Below are 18,581 nucleotides of genomic sequence, written 5' to 3' on the forward strand. Positions count from 1 at the left end.
GCGACGCCGTTCTCGCGGCTTCGTCCGACGAAACATATTGGGTCAGACGGTCTGACCCAATACTTTTACTATTTTTTATATGGTCCCATTATTTTATAAACCCAATCTAACCAAAAATTAAAAAATAAACGACAACGAGGCAAGCTACGAGGGGTAGAGTAAATACGAGCTATAAAGATAGTTAACAAAATTCTAATAACAACAAAAGTTTAAACTTATAAAGTTGTAGGTTTGGTCTCAAAAGTTTTTAAATCAGTTTTAATTTCTTCCCTTCAGATTAATTACAACATTTTTGTTATTTCAAAGTTCCAAATTAGTTTCAAGGTTCGCAATAAATTCTCTCATTATCATATGGTTTATTTTCTCTTCGTAAAATTTGTTCACTTTTTTCGTAAAATTGAACTGAATTAAACTAAGGAAAAACTGAATACTTCATCCGTTTCATAATATCCGCTACACACTTTCTATTGTGGGAAGTTTCACATTACTTGCTACACTTCTTTTTTGGGCAATAAACTCTCTCCATCTCTCTCCTCTCACATGGGTCCATTTTCTTTTCTCTCTACCTCGCTCTTCTCCGGAAAATTGCCCAAAAGTCTATAAATTGAGAAGCGTAGCGAGTAATATAAAACGAAAGAAGTATAAGAAAATGTTTGAAGCGAAGTGAACTGAATTTAACTGAACAGAAAAGAATATGGCCTCAATTACGTACCAGCAACCACAACTTAGCTCGCTTTTCCTCCTATGGACGTAGCTAATACATTGTTCGTATTAAGTCTATTATAATTTTGGATTTAGGTCCATCTGTTTATGTTAATTAGTAACTAGTAAGATACTATATAAACCATATAATTAACTCTACTTCCAAATTCTGACATCTACACTCTCTCCAAACCTAATAAAATCGTTTCCTCCTATGGACGTAGCTAATACATTGTTCGTGAACTATGTAGATTCTCGTGTCAGTTACCATTAAGTATATGTTTTGTTAATTGCATCGTCACAACATTTATGATGGAGATGATTGTAGAACACAAACAAATATACAATATTTAATATGACTACACGCTATGGACTTACATACTTTGACTTGTTATGTGGAATTACTATTGTAATACGATATGATCGGTTAGGGAAAGGATACTAGAGTTGGCTCTTAATAGTGAGGTAATATGACAAAGATGACATGAGAGGAACCGTACATCTATCATGCTTCTTACATTAGAATTAACATAGTCATATTGAATCTGATCAAATTAATCTCCACATATACATTCCAAATATTAATTTTAGATAAATGAAGACATTAAGATTTTAGATTATCTGTTGGAAGCCGTGAATCTCTATGAGTTGCAAAGTGCAATTAGTATAGAGCAAATGAAGGCATTGAATGTGAGAAAATCTGAAGATATTCCAAAGCTGGCTTGAAACAAAACACAATTCTATAATATTGTAAACAATGTACTTAACACCTTCTACAGCCTCGCCTAAGCATATAGCAGCAATCCTTTTCTCTCATACAACCAAAGCATAGCATCTTCTACAAAAAAAACCAAACAAATTTATGTTGACATTGTATATATCAGCTTTACAAAGCGCCTCGCGTTATGTTTATCTTTACGATGGTTATTAACAGGACCATTATCACAACAAATATTCTCAAGATGCACTTAGATCCGACACCAGTTAGTATAATGTTCATCTTTAAGATGGATGCGAACAAGACCACCACACCGCAAACAGATGAAACTAATGCCATCCGAGAAGGCTTCGAGCACAATTTGCTTTCTTCCTGTCTCTGCCAAAATTGACTTTTCATAAGAATCAGATTCAGAGACAGACACACTTGGTGGTGCTGGTGATGATGAGCGTAATGGTAGGGGGGATGATGGTGGTTGGGTTCCTATGTGCTGAGCTTCAGCAATTACACAGTCAGCAAATAAAGAAGCAAGTTGATCAGCTTCAGCACTTGCACTCGCCTTTAGACTTGACCTATATAGGTGACGTGCACGTTGCAAGATATCGTAGACAGCCTCCTGTCCTCCTTCTCTTCTCACACCCATAACAACCTAATTGGGACAAAAAATTGACCAAACTGATCATTAGTATGACCTACATTTTTAATCATTCTGCTTATACAGATCTAATGCACACCGGATGATGAATGCACGTCATATCATATATCTACAGCTTAAAAAAACAGGCGCATTAGTAACATTGATTCATGTCAATTGCACAGTAGAATATATTACAGATTAAGTCCTTGTCTTTTGTTGGGCACTCATAGCACAAAAAACTCCTGTGTCAGTTAACTTCAGACAGGACCTAAAGCATGTGCACCTCAAGATTGCTTCCAATTTTGAAGACAGACATATATGTATAATGTATGTGTCCTAATGATTCAGAATAGGATCTGCGAGCAAATGAGAATAATCTCAAATTTGGGCATTCTAGAGGTATTACAAGTTACAACACACCACAATAGACAGCGAAGCTCCAAAGTCCAAAGAGGAGCAGCAGATGCTAAGCATCACAAACAAATTTAGCACTGCAGTCCGCACCACATCTAGGAGATGGAAGGATTGCAGAGTGCACCCCACAAATTCACCCACTTCTTTAAGAGCTCATCCTTGGGGAACACTAGACCTAAGAGGAGAAGTGAAAGCATGGAAATTAGTGACTCAAAGAAATCGAACACTTCCATCTAGCGCTAAAATGGCTGTGTTTAGATACTCCACTTCATCAATTTGATACTCCCTCCGTCCCAAAATATAGTTCCCATTTCTATTTTGGGAGTCAAATTTTAAAAACTTTGACCAAATATCTTACTAATGTATACAAAAAAAACATATTCATGAGGGGTCTTGTTAGATTCGTCTTAATGTATAAATTCTTAATATCAACTTTTTATATTTTTCACTAATAAGAAATAGAAGATATCGTAGGTCAAAGGTACGTCTTGGAGACTGTGCAAAATGAAATGGGAACTATATTTTGGGACGGAGGGAGTATAATTTTGGATTATAGGGCGGGTCATGGCCCAGAAAGGCACCCCCTAAATCCGCCACTAGGTCATTGATCTGATCTTCTACGATAAAGTATATCATGTTTGCTGTGCAAACAGTATAATAACTTTCATGCCTATCCAAACACCAGTCCAGTTAGTAGGTAAAGAATTATTATGTAATACACCCATAATCTTAGAAATTAGCTGATTCCAGTCCTCATTTAATTCATCCAGAAGGGAAGCATCTGGCTGAGCTAAAAATACACTTACCCTAGGTTACAGAAGTAAATCAAGTTAGATTGATCCCTTAAGAACTGAAACTTATGAATCTAACACCATCTAAATGCTGAATGGAGCAAAGAACCATGCACAGAAACACTCCAAAACCCTGAAATCAAATGTCACCAAAATCCACTCTATGTTACCAATCTGGTCGATTGGCCGTAAGATTACGGATCTTATTATCAGTATTGCTTAGACAAAGTGAACACTGAACAGTTCAAAAGCAGAACACAAAACTAGCGGTTCTTACAATATTGATATTATATACCATATTTTATAAATTGATATTAAACAAGATGTCACTATTTTTTTTTTCCACAATTCAAGTATTACTACAAACACACTGAATATGTTAGTGAGTCCTTCTTTTGCAGTCATCCTGTACATGCCACAGGCACACAACTCGAATACTCCATCTTGAACTCCGATAAATAATGAGAAGATATAAGAAAAAAATTAGTTTACTAGCCTCAAGACAGAAGAGACACTGATCTAGGCATCTAGCAACCTAATTGCTGTGAGAAGGAATCAAACCACTATCAAAGGGCATAACAGTTATCTGTGACTAAGATTCACTAGTGGTCCAATAATTAAGTCGAAGATGAAACAGAAACTCCCTCAATCTCTTCCTCTCTTGCTCTCTCATTTACTTGGTCATTAATCATTCAGAAACCTATACAATCCACATGTCTAACCGTAATTCTTTTCGTATTCATTTAAGGCTCAAAATCATTGTCATTAGGCTTGGCTCTTCAACATGCTTTACATTAAACTAAAATCTAACCTCCAAGAAAATCATGAACAAGAACACAAAGATTACACACACAACCAACTGCGAGTATGAAAATCCGCCTATAAATTCTCTCCAGAACCACAATGTCACTGCTGCTGCAGTGCTGCTTATCCTACTCACAATTTAAGTCCATAATACACAAAAACATAGACACACAAAAAATCAACTGCAAAATATTAACACAATTTAAGGCTATATATCTACATAAGATCATGAAACTATCAAGAATTCCAGAAAAAACTTAATTACAGCGCTCTAATACACCGTCGCCGAAATTCGCAAGAAATATCCCCTTCATTTGCTTAAATTTGAAATTGCTTTAACCTGGATTCTTACTACATCCTACTAAAGAACTAAACCTAATAATCCTTCATAAAAGATCCACATCAACTTAAAATTTGGACACAACAAGTTAATCTTGCAGCAGAATCAGATTAAAGAAAATGAACAAGTTGAAATTAACTTTTGTACATAATAGATTAGTTATAGTATTAGTTTAACAAGAAATAACAACATAGTTTCGCATTGATAATAGTAGAAGAAAAGTGAAGTATTACAAGAAAAAGAGGAGAGAGAAAAAGTACCGTTTGAAAAGCTTGAGTAGTCCTGTCCTGCTCCATGAGTTGACGAGCCAATGCAAGGAAATCACCTGCTGCTGCTGTTGTTGTTGTTGTTGTTGTTGTTGTTGTTGTTGTTGTTGCATTGGAAGGAGATGTCTCTGTTGTTGTTGTTGCATTGGAAGGAGATGTCTCTGTTGTTGTTGTTGTTGTTGCATTGGAAGGAGATGTCTCTGTTTCCATTTCCATGTCTTCTGTTGTTTTCGTCGTCGTTGTTTCATTCATCTTTTTAAAGTATTTCTATGAATTTCAATACCAAAGAAATGAAGAATATGATGAAAGATGCAACTGAAGAAGCTGATGATTCTTATATATGCACACTGCAGTTGCCTACTAAACGCAAACTTGCTCCTTTTTTCTTTCACCTGATGATGTCCTTTTTTTTTTTTTTTTTTTGTTTAAAACAACCCAGTTGCCTACTAATCGATACTCTCTGTTAAAGTGAATAAAATTGTTTCTCTTCTGCATGTGGATGTGGCTTACGCATTGTTAGTGAACCACATTGATTTTTGTGTCGATTTTCATTACTATTTGTTTCGTTAATTGCAGCTGTCACAAGTCACGAATACTCCATTTGTTTCTTTTTACGGGTTTTTCACCAAATGCCCCCGAGTTTTCACAAAATTCACGGGGTACCCTCGCACTTTTGAAAATAACCGGTACCCTCAGTTACTGTTTATTAACATTAAATTCCCTTACAGATAACGGACGTTAGTGTTCCATTAGTGGTTATTTACAAAAATGTCATTATTTTGTGGCGCCATAATGATACCCTTTTAGGCATCTTCAACTCAGTTTGAAAAAATTTCACCCCATCAACTTCTTTCCTCTGTTATGGGTCATCCATGGAACCCTAAAACTCGAGGCATTGAAGAAAAATCTTGATTTAGTACTTGCGCATTTGCGAGGTTTTCTGGTGCGATTGTTTTGGAGTGCAAAAATTTGAAGAAAAGAGTGAAGAAAAAGCAAGAGTTTCTGAAATCGTGAAGAATTGAAAAAAAATTAAACGACGGTTCAAATTCTTCAAAAGGTGAAATTTTACTTACTGTTCTTCATTCTAAAGTGTTTTGAAACTTGTTTAACATCTGATAGTTGCATGTATAATGTTTTGTGTTATTGTGTGATGTTAGGGTTAGATTTTTATTGTAACTGTTTTTTTTTTTTCAAGATTTTTGAAATTTTAGTTTACTTTGTGTTTGATGTGGAGTTTATCTTGTTATTAGGATGGATGTTGTGTGGTTATTGGTACATTACAGTACCCATGATTTTGATGTTAGGGTGGAGGACACTAATTTGTGTCATTTGATGGGTTTATTTGAGGATTTTCTTAAGGAATCAGTAAAGCAAAATGTGTATTTGCCTAAATTGTTTAAGTTGTTAGTTCAAAACCCTAGGACTTAGAAGAAAATAGAGTTGAGGACTGATCTGGTTTGATGAATGTTTGAGTGTGGGGCTTGAGCAAGGATACCATTAAGGTATGAGTAGAGGAGACTATAGACCTTTGCCAAGTTTTTAGGTCTGTTCTTGCAAATAAGGATCAGGAAGATAGGGAAAAGCTTGAGAATATTAGGAGAGTGCAGGAGATTTTACAAAAAGAGAGGGAAGAGGAGATTAGGAGACAAGAGGAAGAGGAGGAGCAGAGGAGATTGGAGGAAGAGAGGTTGTATGCTAAGGGTTTCTGTGTTGCTGTGGAGGTTCCTGTATTGTTAGTAGACAATGATGAGGTTGAGTACATGTGGGTGTATTCAACCCAAAAAGCTTATGAAGTCTTCCCTAGCACTTCTCAACCAGAACCTGAGCCTCAAACCCAAGAACAACCCACCACTAAACAACCCACTCAAGAAAAGGAGACCCCAAAAAGAACAACACCTAGGAAGAAGACAACAGCAACTAAGCCCCAAACACCCAAGAAGAAAAAACTCACACCAAGGCCCAAGAAGAAGAATGCCCCTAAACAACAAACCAGCCCCTCACAGCCCATTTCCTCACTACCCACCCAAGAAGAGCCCACCCCCACAGAACACACTCTCTCACCCACTCCCTCACAGCCCGCCCCCTCACAACCAACCACGCACATCACAGCCAACCACATCACAGCCCACCACATCATAGCCCACTCCCTCACAACCCACTCCCTCACAGCCCACCCCCTCTGAGCCATCTTCACATCCACTTTTCCAGCCTACATCACCACCACCATCAGTGCAAGGGAAGGGTAAAAGGATTAGGCCCTCTTGTTACAAAGTCCCTAAAACCACAGCTAAAAAGCAGGGCAGCTATGTTCCAAAACCTCAGGGGACAGGGAGGAAAGGTAGTAGAAGAGGAGCAAGACTATCTGGGCTAGATTTTGGTGATGATGTTGGAGATGCTGAGAGCAATGATGATGATGAGTTTGTTGTTGGGGAGGAAGAAGAATCATCTGAGGATGATGATGTGCTAGGTGATTTGTGGTAGAAGAGGAGCATGACTTCCTAGATGATGATGTCAGTCAGCTTGGTTTTGAGGACTACCTAGATGGAAGATCAACCATGGACAAGGTGTACAAGAATGGGAAAATATGGAATGAGCAGCCATATGGTAGTATAGTACTAGAGCCTTGGTTGATCTTTCCAACCAGGGAGGTCTTTCTAGAATTTTTGAGAGACTTTTGCATTCAAGATAGGGGTTTGGCCTTTGTGTTATGAAGGCTGACAACAAGAGATTTACTGCTGCTTGTATCATGGAAGCATGTGAATGGAGGATACATGCTTCCAGGTTAACTAACAAGATAAGTTGGGCCATAAAGACTATCAAGGGGGAACAAACAACATGTGGAAGGTTGGAGGAGAAGCCCATGATATCTTCAAGTTGGTCGTGTAAGCACCTACTTGATGTGATTAAAAGCAGTCCTGAAATTCCAATGGAAGCTTTACAAAAGATCACCCAAGAGAGTTTTAGGGTGATAGTGAAGAAAAGACTATTTTATAAAGTGAAGGTGATGGCTAAGGAGCAGATCTATGGGGGTTTTGCTGAGGCTTATAGCTTGCTGCCTAGGTATGCAGAGGTTATTAAAGCCACCAACCCAGGATCATATTCCTTGATAAGTTGGACAGGGAGCACAGGTCAAGTTGCACCTAGGTTCAAGCTAAGGCTTGTTTTTTCTCCTTTGCTGCCCAAGTCAGAGGATTCTTAAGGGGCTATAGGCCTTTGATAGGCATTGATGGGGCACATTTGAGTGGATACTATAAGGGGATCTTGCTGTCGGCTCTTGGTGTGGATGGTAATAATGAGATTTTTTTTATTGCCTATGGGATAGTTGACACTGAGAGTCTAAAATCTTGGGAATACTTCTTTAGGAATTTGGAGATTTGCTTTGAGAAGGAAAGGTGCACCAAGGATGACTGGTGCTTCATTAGTGATAGGATGAGAGGTGTTGAAGCTGTTGTTCATGGAGTGTTCCCCAAGGAAAGTAGGAGGGTGTGCTGCCAGCACCTTTACATGAATTGCAAAAACTTAGGCTGGAGTGGAACAACCTTCCATGAGCTGTTCTAGATTGCAGCAAATGCCTACAACAACTATGTCTTCAACAAGGCTATGGAGAAGATTATGGCTTTTATGCTGATGCTGCAGCATACTTAGACACCACATCAGAGCAGTGATCTAGGTACATGTGTGACACAACAATCTCCTGTGATCACAATACCAAAAACTTTGTTGAAAGTTTTAATGCTTGCACCAAAGCTCACAGAGATTTACCTGTGCTGAATCTACTTGAAGGTATTCATTATGATTTTGTTAATTTTTTTTTTACTATATTATTCATGTCTAATATTTATGTTCTATTTCACAGCCATTAGAGTTTGGTCCATGAAGATAATCGGTGCAAGGTTTGACAATGCCATTGACATGGAGTCAGGGCAGTTGAGTGATTATGCTACAAAGGTCCTTGAAACCAGGAGTGGGGAATCAAGGTTCTGTCATGCTACACCATGTGGAGGAGGAGAGTTTGAAGTGACAGATGAGCATGTCAATTTTCCAACCAATTTGGCAAGGCTCAGTTGTGGCTGTGGCAAGTGGCAAGGTTGTGGGATCCCTTGCAAGCATGCCTTGAGGGTCATGTACAATCAGAGGATTGACCCTATTGAGTATGTTTCTGATTATTATAAGGGTGCTGCTTACAAGGCCACCTATGGTCACCACATTCATCCCATGGCTGATTCTTCTCAGTGGCCAGATTATAATCTACCTCACATTCACCCTCCAAACAGGAAGAGAGGTGCTGGCAGACCTCCAAAGCAGAGGAAAAGAGGAGTGAATGAAGCAAAGAAGGCCAAGAGGCACAACTCTGTTAAATGCAGCAAGTGCAAGCATCTGGACCGCAATGCAAGAACATGTGGCAGAGGTGATAAAGGTCAAAAGAGAGCTGCTGCCACTGGGACTAGTACTTCCAAGGCACAGAAGAGAGCTAGGAAGGCCACCTAAGCAAACTAACAACAACAACCTTGGTTTTAAACATATTTTTTGGGTTCTAATTGAATGTTCATATTTTTGGGTGATTAAGTGATTTTAGTTTTTGTAAAGAAACAATGATTAACCTCCGTTTCTTGATATTTTTAGTGAAGTCAGTTTTTGTAAATGAAGATAACATTACATTACTTTTTGGTTGTGGATACATATGTATGCTACAATGATTATTATGAATAACAACTTTTTTTTTTCCAAATCTTGTGGCTTGAATTACATAACTTACTTCCAAATTATAAAGAGGAGCAATACAAACATAAGTAAACCTAATTTAATTATAAGTCTAACTAACTTCTTTTGTTCTTTAATTTTCTTCTTCAAATGCTTCAATTCTTCTTGCATATTCTCATCCTCTGCGTTTCCCATACTATGTACCTCATGTTTAAAACCTCCACTTTGCTCCACCCAACCTTTGCACCACCTAAAAGTTTCACAAACATCACACTTAAAGTACAGTCGATGTGGGTTTAAACTTGAATCAGAACTTCTAATTGCAAATTTCTTGCCGCATTTACACATTCGATTTGAAACTCTAATGTATGTAGATTCTTGTGTTGAGGAAGATGTTTTTTTAGAGAGAACTCATTAGGATAATGTAGAGAGATGATAAGAAGAGAGTTCAGGTAGGATGTTAAGAGGGAGATCAACAATATATAGGTAAAAGACATAACGGCTAGTTTTTCAATCAAATTCTGAGCGTTACAGCCCATGTTGTATTTGAAAACATTAAGAAGTACCTGGTGAAATAAGTTTTGTTTTAAGGGTACCTCGTGAATTACATTTTGCTCTAACAGAGGACTAATGGATGGTTGACAGTAGGGGCATTTGGGTGTATTATGCTAAAACTGAGGGGGTATCCGGTGTATTTTCAAAAGTGCGAGGGTACCCCATTCTTTTTTAATTTACTCACTTTACTCAAGGAGATGATCAAAGAGGGAGTACAAAAGTATGAAAGAGAGAAATTGAAGAGGTGGAGAAAGAAACTAAAAATGTGAAGAGAAAAATTGAAAAGTAAATTAAAATATTAAAAAGCAGATGACATGGTGGAAAAAGAGGACAAAATAGATGAGACATGTTACCATGAATAGAAAAGACAACAGTGTGTAGATTAAATAGAAACACACCAAAAAGAAAAGTGCATGGATTAAAAAGAAATACACCAAAAAGAAAAGTGTGTGGATAAAAAAGAAACAGAGATAGTAATTTTTAGATTCATCTCAATATGTACGTTTAATGTATCAACTCTTTATAATTACATTGATACTCATTGAGTCCTAATATAATTGCCAGAAATCAAAAGAAGAGTTGAGTACTCCAACGACTAAGGGTATCATCGGCATATTGTAGCTGCGTTATTTCCCCCCTTTACTCACTTCAATTCCATTCCAAAGCGCCATAGAAGGTTGAGTACTCCAACGACTAACATGAACAAGAACGGTGAGAAGGGGTCCCCTTGACGGAGGCCCCTTTACAATTTAAACGGTTTGGTGGAGGAGCCGTTTATTAAGATTGATGCAGAAGCAGACATTAGGTAGGAGTTAATCCAATTTCGCCATTTGATATTATGCTCCTAAAAATATGGTATTATCTTTATTAACAAATATTTCATCTTATCTTTCGCCACACACGACCATATGGAAAAGGAGATCATCCTAGGGGTGTAACAAGGCTAGATGCAATAAGCTACAACGACTCCATCTCCAGTCAAATTACATTTTTTTTTCCACTAATATATTATTCTGCAGATTGATTTATCTTGTGAAAATTCATAATAAAATATTATTAAATATATCTTATATTTCATAATATTAATTTCCTATAATGTTTTCTTGTAATAATATAAGCAATAGTCAAAGTTATAAATTCTCAAAAAAAAAGAAGGAAGTAGGAATTAAGTAAACGGGTGACTACTTATTAGAAAATGATTACTCCCTTCCTCCTTTGCACCATCTCCTTTAAGTTACCCCCAAAAAGATTACCTATATTACAAATGGTCATGAGGAATTGAGGACCACCAACTTGCTATGATATACAATATATTTTTTAGAGAACGTATTGTGTCGGACTCGTCCGACCATAATCTTTGGTCGGACGACTTTCAGTTGGTTTCAAAAAAAAAATTCAGTTGGTTTCAAAAAAAATTCAGTTGGTTTCAAAAAAAATTCAGTTGGTTTCAATTTTTTTTTCAGTTGGTTTCAATTTTTTTTTCAGTTGGTTTCAAAAAAAAAAAATCAGTTGGTTTCAAATTTTTTTCAGTTGGTTTCAAAAAAAATTCAGTTGGTTTCAATTTTTTTCAGTTACTCTTAATTTTTTTTCAGTTAGTCTTAATTTTTTTCAGTTAGTCTTAATTTTCTTTCAGTTAGTCTTAATCTTCTTTCAGTTAGTCTTAATTTGTTTTCAGTTAGTCTTCATTTTTTTCAGTTAGTCTAAATGAAAGTAAGTTACCTCTAAATGAAAGTAACTTAGGTCTAAATGAAAGTAAGTTAGGTCTAAATGAAAGTAACTTAGGTCTAAATGAAAGTAACTTAAGTCTAAATGAAAGTAAGTTAGGTCTAAATGAAAGTAACTTGGATTCTTAGTTTTATTATTCTTTCATTTAACAACTAACTAATATTAAAAAAAAATAAAAAAAAAATCTGCTTTCCTCTCACTTTCTCCTTCTTCTTCATTCCTCTTAACTGATTTCTTTCTTCTTTGTTAGATCAATAAAAAAGTACAACAAAACTATATACATTCAATGGCTCGATCTCTTTCAAACGCTAAGGTTTTCTTCTCCTTTGTTGTTGACAACATCTCCATGTCCTCTCAAAGGTAGTTATACTCGTGTTCATTACTCTTTTTGCTTGAAAGCCATCGTTTTTACCTCTAGAATGTTTTCAAGTGTTGTCCAGCGGCGCGGCGGCGGCGGCAGCGGCGGAGGAAGAAGATGAAGAAGGAGCAGCGACGCCGTTCTCGCGGCTTCGTCCGACGAAACATATTGGGTCAGACGGTCTGACCCAATACTTTTACTATTTTTTATATGGTCCCATTATTTTATAAACCCAATCTAACCAAAAATTAAAAAATAAAAAACTAATGTTCAACAACAACGAGGCAAGCTACGAGGGGTAGAGTAAATACGAGCTATAAAGATAGTTAACAAAATTTTAATAACAACAAAAGTTTAAACTTATAAAGTTGTAGGTTTGGTCTCAAAAGTTTTTAAATCAGTTTTAATTTCTTCCCTTCAGATTAATTACAACATTTTTGTTATTTCAAAGTTCCAAATTAGTTTCAAGGTTCGCAATAAATTCTCTCATTATCATATGGTTTATTTTCTCTTCGTAAAATTTGTTCACTTTTTTCGTAAAATTGAACTGAATTAAACTAAGGAAAAACTGAATACTTCATCCGTTTCATAATATCCGCTACACTTTCTATTGTGGGAAGTTTCACATTACTTGCTACACTTCTTTTTTGGGCAATAAACTCTCTCCATCTCTCTCCTCTCACATGGGTCCATTTTCTTTTCTCTCTTCTCCGGAAAATTGCCCAAAAGTCTATAAATTGAGAAGCGTAGCGAGTAATATAAAACGAACGAAGTATAAGAAAATGTTTGAAGCGAAGCGAACTGAATTTAACTGAACATAAAAGAATATGGCCTCAATTACGTACCAGCAACCACAACTTAGCTCGCTTTTCCTCCTATGGACGTAGCTAATACATTGTTCGTATTAAGTCTATTATAATTTTGGATTTAGGTCCATCTGTTTATGCTAATTAGTAACTAGTAAGATACTATATAAACCATATAATTAACTCTACCTCCAAATTCTGACATCTACACTCTCTACTAAACCTAATAAAATCGTTTCCTCCTATGGACGTAGCTAATACATTGTTCGTGAACTATGTAGATTCTCGTGTCAGTTACCATTAAGTATATGTTTTGTTAATTGCATCTGTCACAACATTTATGATGGAGATGATTGTAGAACACAAACATATACAATATTTAATATGACTACACGCTATGGACTTACATACTTTGACTTGTTATGTGGAATTACTATTGTAATACGATATGATCGGTTAGGGAAAGGATACTAGAGTTGGCTCTTAATAGTGAGGTAATATGACAAAGATGACATGAGAGGAACCGTACATCTATCATGCTTCTTACATTAGAATTAACATAGTCATATTGAATCTGATCAAATTAATCTCCACATATACATTCCAAATATTAATTTTAGATAAATGAAGACATTAAGATTTTAGATTATCTGTTGGAAGCCGTGAATCTCTCTGAGTTGCAAAGTGCAATTAGTATAGAGCAAATGAAGGCATTGAATGGATAATTATGAAGAGGAAGGCGGTGTGAGAAAATCTGAAGATATTCCAAAGCTGGCTTGAAACAAAACACAATTCTATAATATTGTAAACAATGTACTTAACACCTTCTACAGCCTCGCCTAAGCATATAGCAGCAATCCTTTTCTCTCATACAACCAAAGCATAGCATCTTCTACAAAAAAAACCAAACAAATTTATGTTGACATTGTATATATCAGCTTTACAAAGCGCCTCGCGTTATGTTTATCTTTACGATGGTTATTAACAGGACCATTATCACAACAAATATTCTCAAGATGCACTTAGATCCGACACCAGTTAGTATAATGTTCATCTTTAAGATGGATGCGAACAAGACCACCACACCGCAAACAGATGAAACTAATGCCATCCGAGAAGGCTTCGAGCACAATTTGCTTTCTTCCTGTCTCTGCCAAAATTGACTTTTCATAAGAATCAGATTCAGAGACAGACACACTTGGTGGTGCTGGTGATGATGAGCGTAATGGTAGGGGGGATGATGGTGGTTGGGTTCCTATGTGCTGAGCTTCAGCAATTACACAGTCAGCAAATAAAGAAGCAAGTTGATCAGCTTCAGCACTTGCACTCGCCTTTAGACTTGACCTATATAGGTGACGTGCACGTTGCAAGATATCGTAGACAGCCTCCTGTCCTCCTTCTCTTCTCACACCCATAACAACCTAATTGGGACAAAAAATTGACCAAACTGATCATTAGTATGACCTACATTTTTAATCATTCTGCTTATACAGATCTAATGCACACCGGATGATGAATGCACGTCATATCATATATCTACAGCTTAAAAAAACAGGCGCATTAGTAACATTGATTCATGTCAATTGCACAGTAGAATATATTACAGATTAAGTCCTTGTCTTTTGTTGGGCACTCATAGCACAAAAAACTCCTGTGTCAGTTAACTTCAGACAGGACCTAAAGCATGTGCACCTCAAGATTGCTTCCAATTTTGAAGACAGACATATATGTATAATGTATGTGTCCTAATGATTCAGAATAGGATCTGCGAGCAAATGAGAATAATCTCAAATTTGGGCATTCTAGAGGTATTACAAGTTACAACACACCACAATAGACAGCGAAGCTCCAAAGTCCAAAGAGGAGCAGCAGATGCTAAGCATCACAAACAAATTTAGCACTGCAGTCCGCACCACATCTAGGAGATGGAAGGATTGCAGAGTGCACCCCACAAATTCACCCACTTCTTTAAGAGCTCATCCTTGGGGAACACTAGACCTAAGAGGAGAAGTGAAAGTATGGAAATTAGTGACTCAAAGAAATCGAACACTTCCATCTAGCGCTAAAATGGCTGTGTTTAGATACTCCACTTCATCAATTTGATACTCCCTCCGTCCCAAAATATAGTTCCCATTTCTATTTTGGGAGTCAAATTTTTAAAACTTTGACCAAATATCTTACTAATGTATACAAAAAAAACATATTCATGAGGGGTCTTGTTAGATTCGTCTCAATGTATAAATTCTTAATATCAACTTTTTATATTTTTCACTAATAAGAAATAGAAGATATCGTAGGTCAAAGGTACGTCTTGGAGACTGTGCAAAATGAAATGGGAACTATATTTTGGGACGGAGGGAGTATAATTTTGGATTATAGGGCGGGTCATGGCCCAGAAAGGCACCCCCTAAATCCGCCACTAGGTCATTGATCTGATCTTCTACGATAAAGTATATCATGTTTGCTGTGCAAACAGTATAATAACTTTCATGCCTATCCAAACACCTCCAGTTAGTAGGTAAAGAATTATTATGTAATACACCCATAATCTTAGAAATTAGCTGATTCCAGTCCTCATTTAATTCATCCAGAAGGGAAGCATCTGGCTGAGCTAAAAATACACTTACCCTAGGTTACACAAGTAAATCAAGTTAGATTGATCCCTTAAGAACTGACACTTATGAATCTAACACCATCTAAATGCTGAATGGAGCAAAGAACCATGCACAGAAACACTCCAAAACCCTGAAATCAAATGTCACCAAAATCCACTCTATGTTATTGTACCAATCTGGTCGATTGGCCGTAAGATTACGGATCTTATTATCAGTATTGCTTAGACAAAGTGAACACTGAACAGTTCAAAAGCAGAACACAAAAAGCGGTTCTTACAATATTGATATTATATACCATATTTTATAAATTGATATTAAACAAGATGTCACTATTTTTTTTTTCCACAATTCAAGTATTACTACAAACACACTGAATATGTTAGTGAGTCCTTCTTTTGCAGTCATCCTGTACATGCCACAGGCACACAACTCGAATACTCCATCTTGAACTCCGATAAATAATGAGAAGATATAAGAAAAAAATTAGTTTACTAGCCTCAAGACAGAAGAGACACTGATCTAGGCATCTAGCAACCTAATTGCTGTAGAAGGAATCAAACCACTATCAAAGGGCATAACAGTTATCTGTGACTAAGATTCACTAGTGGTCCAATAATTAAGTCGAAGATGAAACAGAAACTCCCTCAATCTCTTCCTCTCTTGCTCTCTCATTTACTTGGTCATTAATCATTCAGAAACCTATACAATCCACATGTCTAACCGTAATTCTTTTCGTATTCATTTAAGGCTCAAAATCATTGTCATTAGGCTTGGCTCTTCAACATGCTTTACATTAAACTAAAATCTAACCTCCAAGAAAATCAATGAACAAGAACACAAAGATTACACACACAACCAACTGCGAGTATGAAAATCCGCCTATAAATTCTCTCCAGAACCACAATGTCACTGCTGCTGCAGTGCTGCTTATCCTACTCACAATTTAAGTCCATAATACACAAAAACATAGACACACAAAAAATCAACTGCAAAATATTAACACAATTTAAGGCTATATATCTACATAAGATCATGAAACTATCAAGAATTCCAGAAAAAACTTAATTACAGCGCTCTAATACACCGTCGCCGAAATTCGCAGAAATATCCCCTTCATTTGCTTAAATTTGAAATTGCTTTAACCTGGATTCTTACTACATCCTACTAAAGAACTAAACCTAATAATCCTTCATAAAAGATCCACATCAACTTAAAATTTGGACACAACAAGTTAATCTTGCAGCAGAATCAGATTAAAGAAAATGAACAAGTTGAAATTAACTTTTGTACATAATAGATTAGTTATAGTATTAGTTTAACAAGAAATAACAACATAGTTTCGCATTGATAATAGTAGAAGAAAAGTGAAGTATTACAAGAAAAAGAGGAGAGAGAAAAAGTACCGTTTGAAAAGCTTGAGTAGTCCTGTCCTGCTCCATGAGTTGACGAGCCAATGCAAGGAAATCACCTGCTGCTGCTGTTGTTGTTGTTGTTGTTGTTGTTGTTGTTGTTGCATTGGAAGGAGATGTCTCTGTTGTTGTTGTTGCATTGGAAGGAGATGTCTCTGTTGTTGTTGTTGTTGTTGTTGTTGTTGCTGCTGCTGCTGCTGCATTGGAAGGAGATGTCTCTGTTATTTCCATTTCCATGTCTTCTGTTGTTTTCGTCGTCGTTGTTTCTTCATTCATCTTTTAAGTATTTCTATGAATTTCAATAATACCAAAGAAATGAAGAATATGATGAAAGATGCAACTGAAGAAGCTGATGATTCTTATATATGCACACTGCAGTTGCCTACTAAGCGCAAACTTGCTCTTCTTTTATTTCACCTGATGATGTCCTTTTTTTTTTTTTTTTTAAAACAACCCAGTTGCCTACTAATCGATACTCTCTGTTAAAGTGAATAAAATTGTTTCTCTTCTGCATGTGGATGTGGCTTACGCATTGTTAGTGAACCACATTGATTTTTGTGTCGATTTTCATTACTATTTGTTTCGTTAATTGCAGCTGTCACAAGTCACGACATACTCCATTTGTTTCTTTTTACGGGTTTTTCACCAAATGCCCCCGAGTTTTCACAAAATTCACGGGGTACCCTCGCACTTTTGAAAATATACCGGATACCCCTCAGTTACTGTTTATTAACATTAAATTCCCTTACAGATAACGGACGTTAGTGTTCCATTAGTGGTTATTTACAAAAATATCATTATTTTGTGGCGTCATAATGATACCCCTTTTAGGCATCTTCAACTCAGTTTGAAAAAATTTCACCCCATCAACTTCTTTCCTTTGTTATGGGTCATCCATGGAACCCTAAAACTCGAGGCATTGAAGAAAAATCTTGATTTAGTACTTGCTCATTTGCGAGGTTTTTTGTTGCGATTGTTTTGGAGTGCAAAAATTTGAAGAAAAGAGTGAAGAAAAAGCAAGAGTTTCTGAAATCGTGAAGAATTGAAAAAAATTTAAACGACGGTTCAAATTCTTCAAAAGGTGAAATTTTACTTACTGTTCTTCATTCTAAAGTGTTTTGAAACTTGTTTAACATCTGATAGTTGCATGTACAATGTTTTGTGTTATTGTGTGATGTTAGGGTTAGATTTTTATTGTAATTGTTTTTTTTTCAAGATTTTTGAAATTTTAGTTTACTTTGTGTTTGATGTGGAGTTTATCTTGTTATTAGGATGGCTGTGTGTGGTTATTGGTACATTACAGTACCCATGATTTTGATGTTAGGGTGGAGGACACTAATTTGTGTCATTTGATGGGTTTATTTGAGGATTTGCTTTAAGGAATCAGTAAAGCAAAATGTGTATTTGCCTAAATTGTTTAAGTTGTTAGTTCAAAACCCTAGGACTTAGAAGAAAATAGAGTTGAGGACTGATCTGGTTTGATGAATGTTTGAGTGTGGGGCTGAGCAAGGATACCATTGAGGTATGAGTAGAGGAGACTATAGACCCTTGCCAAGTTTTTAGGTCTGTTCTTGCAAATAAGGATCAGGAAGATAGGGAAAAGCTTGAGAATATTAGGAGAGTGCAGGAGATTTAACAAAAAGAGAGGGAAGAGGAGATTAGGAGACAAGAGGAGATTAGAGACAAGAGGAAGAGGAGGAGCAGAGGAGATTGGAGGAAGAGAGGTTGTATGCTAAGGGT

General features: G+C 36.4%; 3 protein-coding genes across 3 annotated transcripts; 1 reads left to right on the forward strand and 2 right to left on the reverse strand.

Annotated features, from left to right (window-relative positions):
* Positions 1 to 1,391: 1,391 nt before the first annotated feature.
* LOC125494174 (A-agglutinin anchorage subunit-like) lies at positions 1,392 to 5,256 on the reverse strand. The gene is made up of 2 exons (XM_048637768.2): positions 4,667 to 5,256; positions 1,392 to 2,069 (listed from the first exon to the last, which is right to left on the reverse strand). The coding sequence occupies exons 1-2, from the start codon at positions 4,922 to 4,924 to the stop codon at positions 1,671 to 1,673; spliced, it is 657 nt and encodes a 218-aa protein (XP_048493725.1). The 5' UTR covers positions 4,925 to 5,256; the 3' UTR covers positions 1,392 to 1,670.
* A 3,090-nt stretch (positions 5,257 to 8,346) lies between these two features.
* On the forward strand, positions 8,347 to 9,160 carry LOC125494165 (uncharacterized). The gene is made up of 2 exons (XM_048637755.1): positions 8,347 to 8,455; positions 8,529 to 9,160. Exons 1-2 carry the CDS (start codon positions 8,347 to 8,349, stop codon positions 9,158 to 9,160), a joined length of 741 nt encoding a protein of 246 aa, XP_048493712.1.
* Positions 9,161 to 13,560: 4,400 nt separating this feature from the next.
* On the reverse strand, positions 13,561 to 17,615 carry LOC104902542 (cell wall integrity and stress response component 3). Its single transcript, XM_010690348.4, has 2 exons — positions 16,836 to 17,615; positions 13,561 to 14,238 (listed from the first exon to the last, which is right to left on the reverse strand). Exons 1-2 carry the CDS (start codon positions 17,115 to 17,117, stop codon positions 13,840 to 13,842), a joined length of 681 nt encoding a protein of 226 aa, XP_010688650.2. The 5' UTR covers positions 17,118 to 17,615; the 3' UTR covers positions 13,561 to 13,839.
* Positions 17,616 to 18,581: the final 966 nt, after the last annotated feature.

The sequence above is a fragment of the Beta vulgaris genome, chromosome 1 (genome assembly GCF_026745355.1).
Source record: "Beta vulgaris subsp. vulgaris cultivar EL10 chromosome 1, EL10.2, whole genome shotgun sequence".
NCBI lineage: Eukaryota > Viridiplantae > Streptophyta > Magnoliopsida > Caryophyllales > Amaranthaceae > Beta > Beta vulgaris.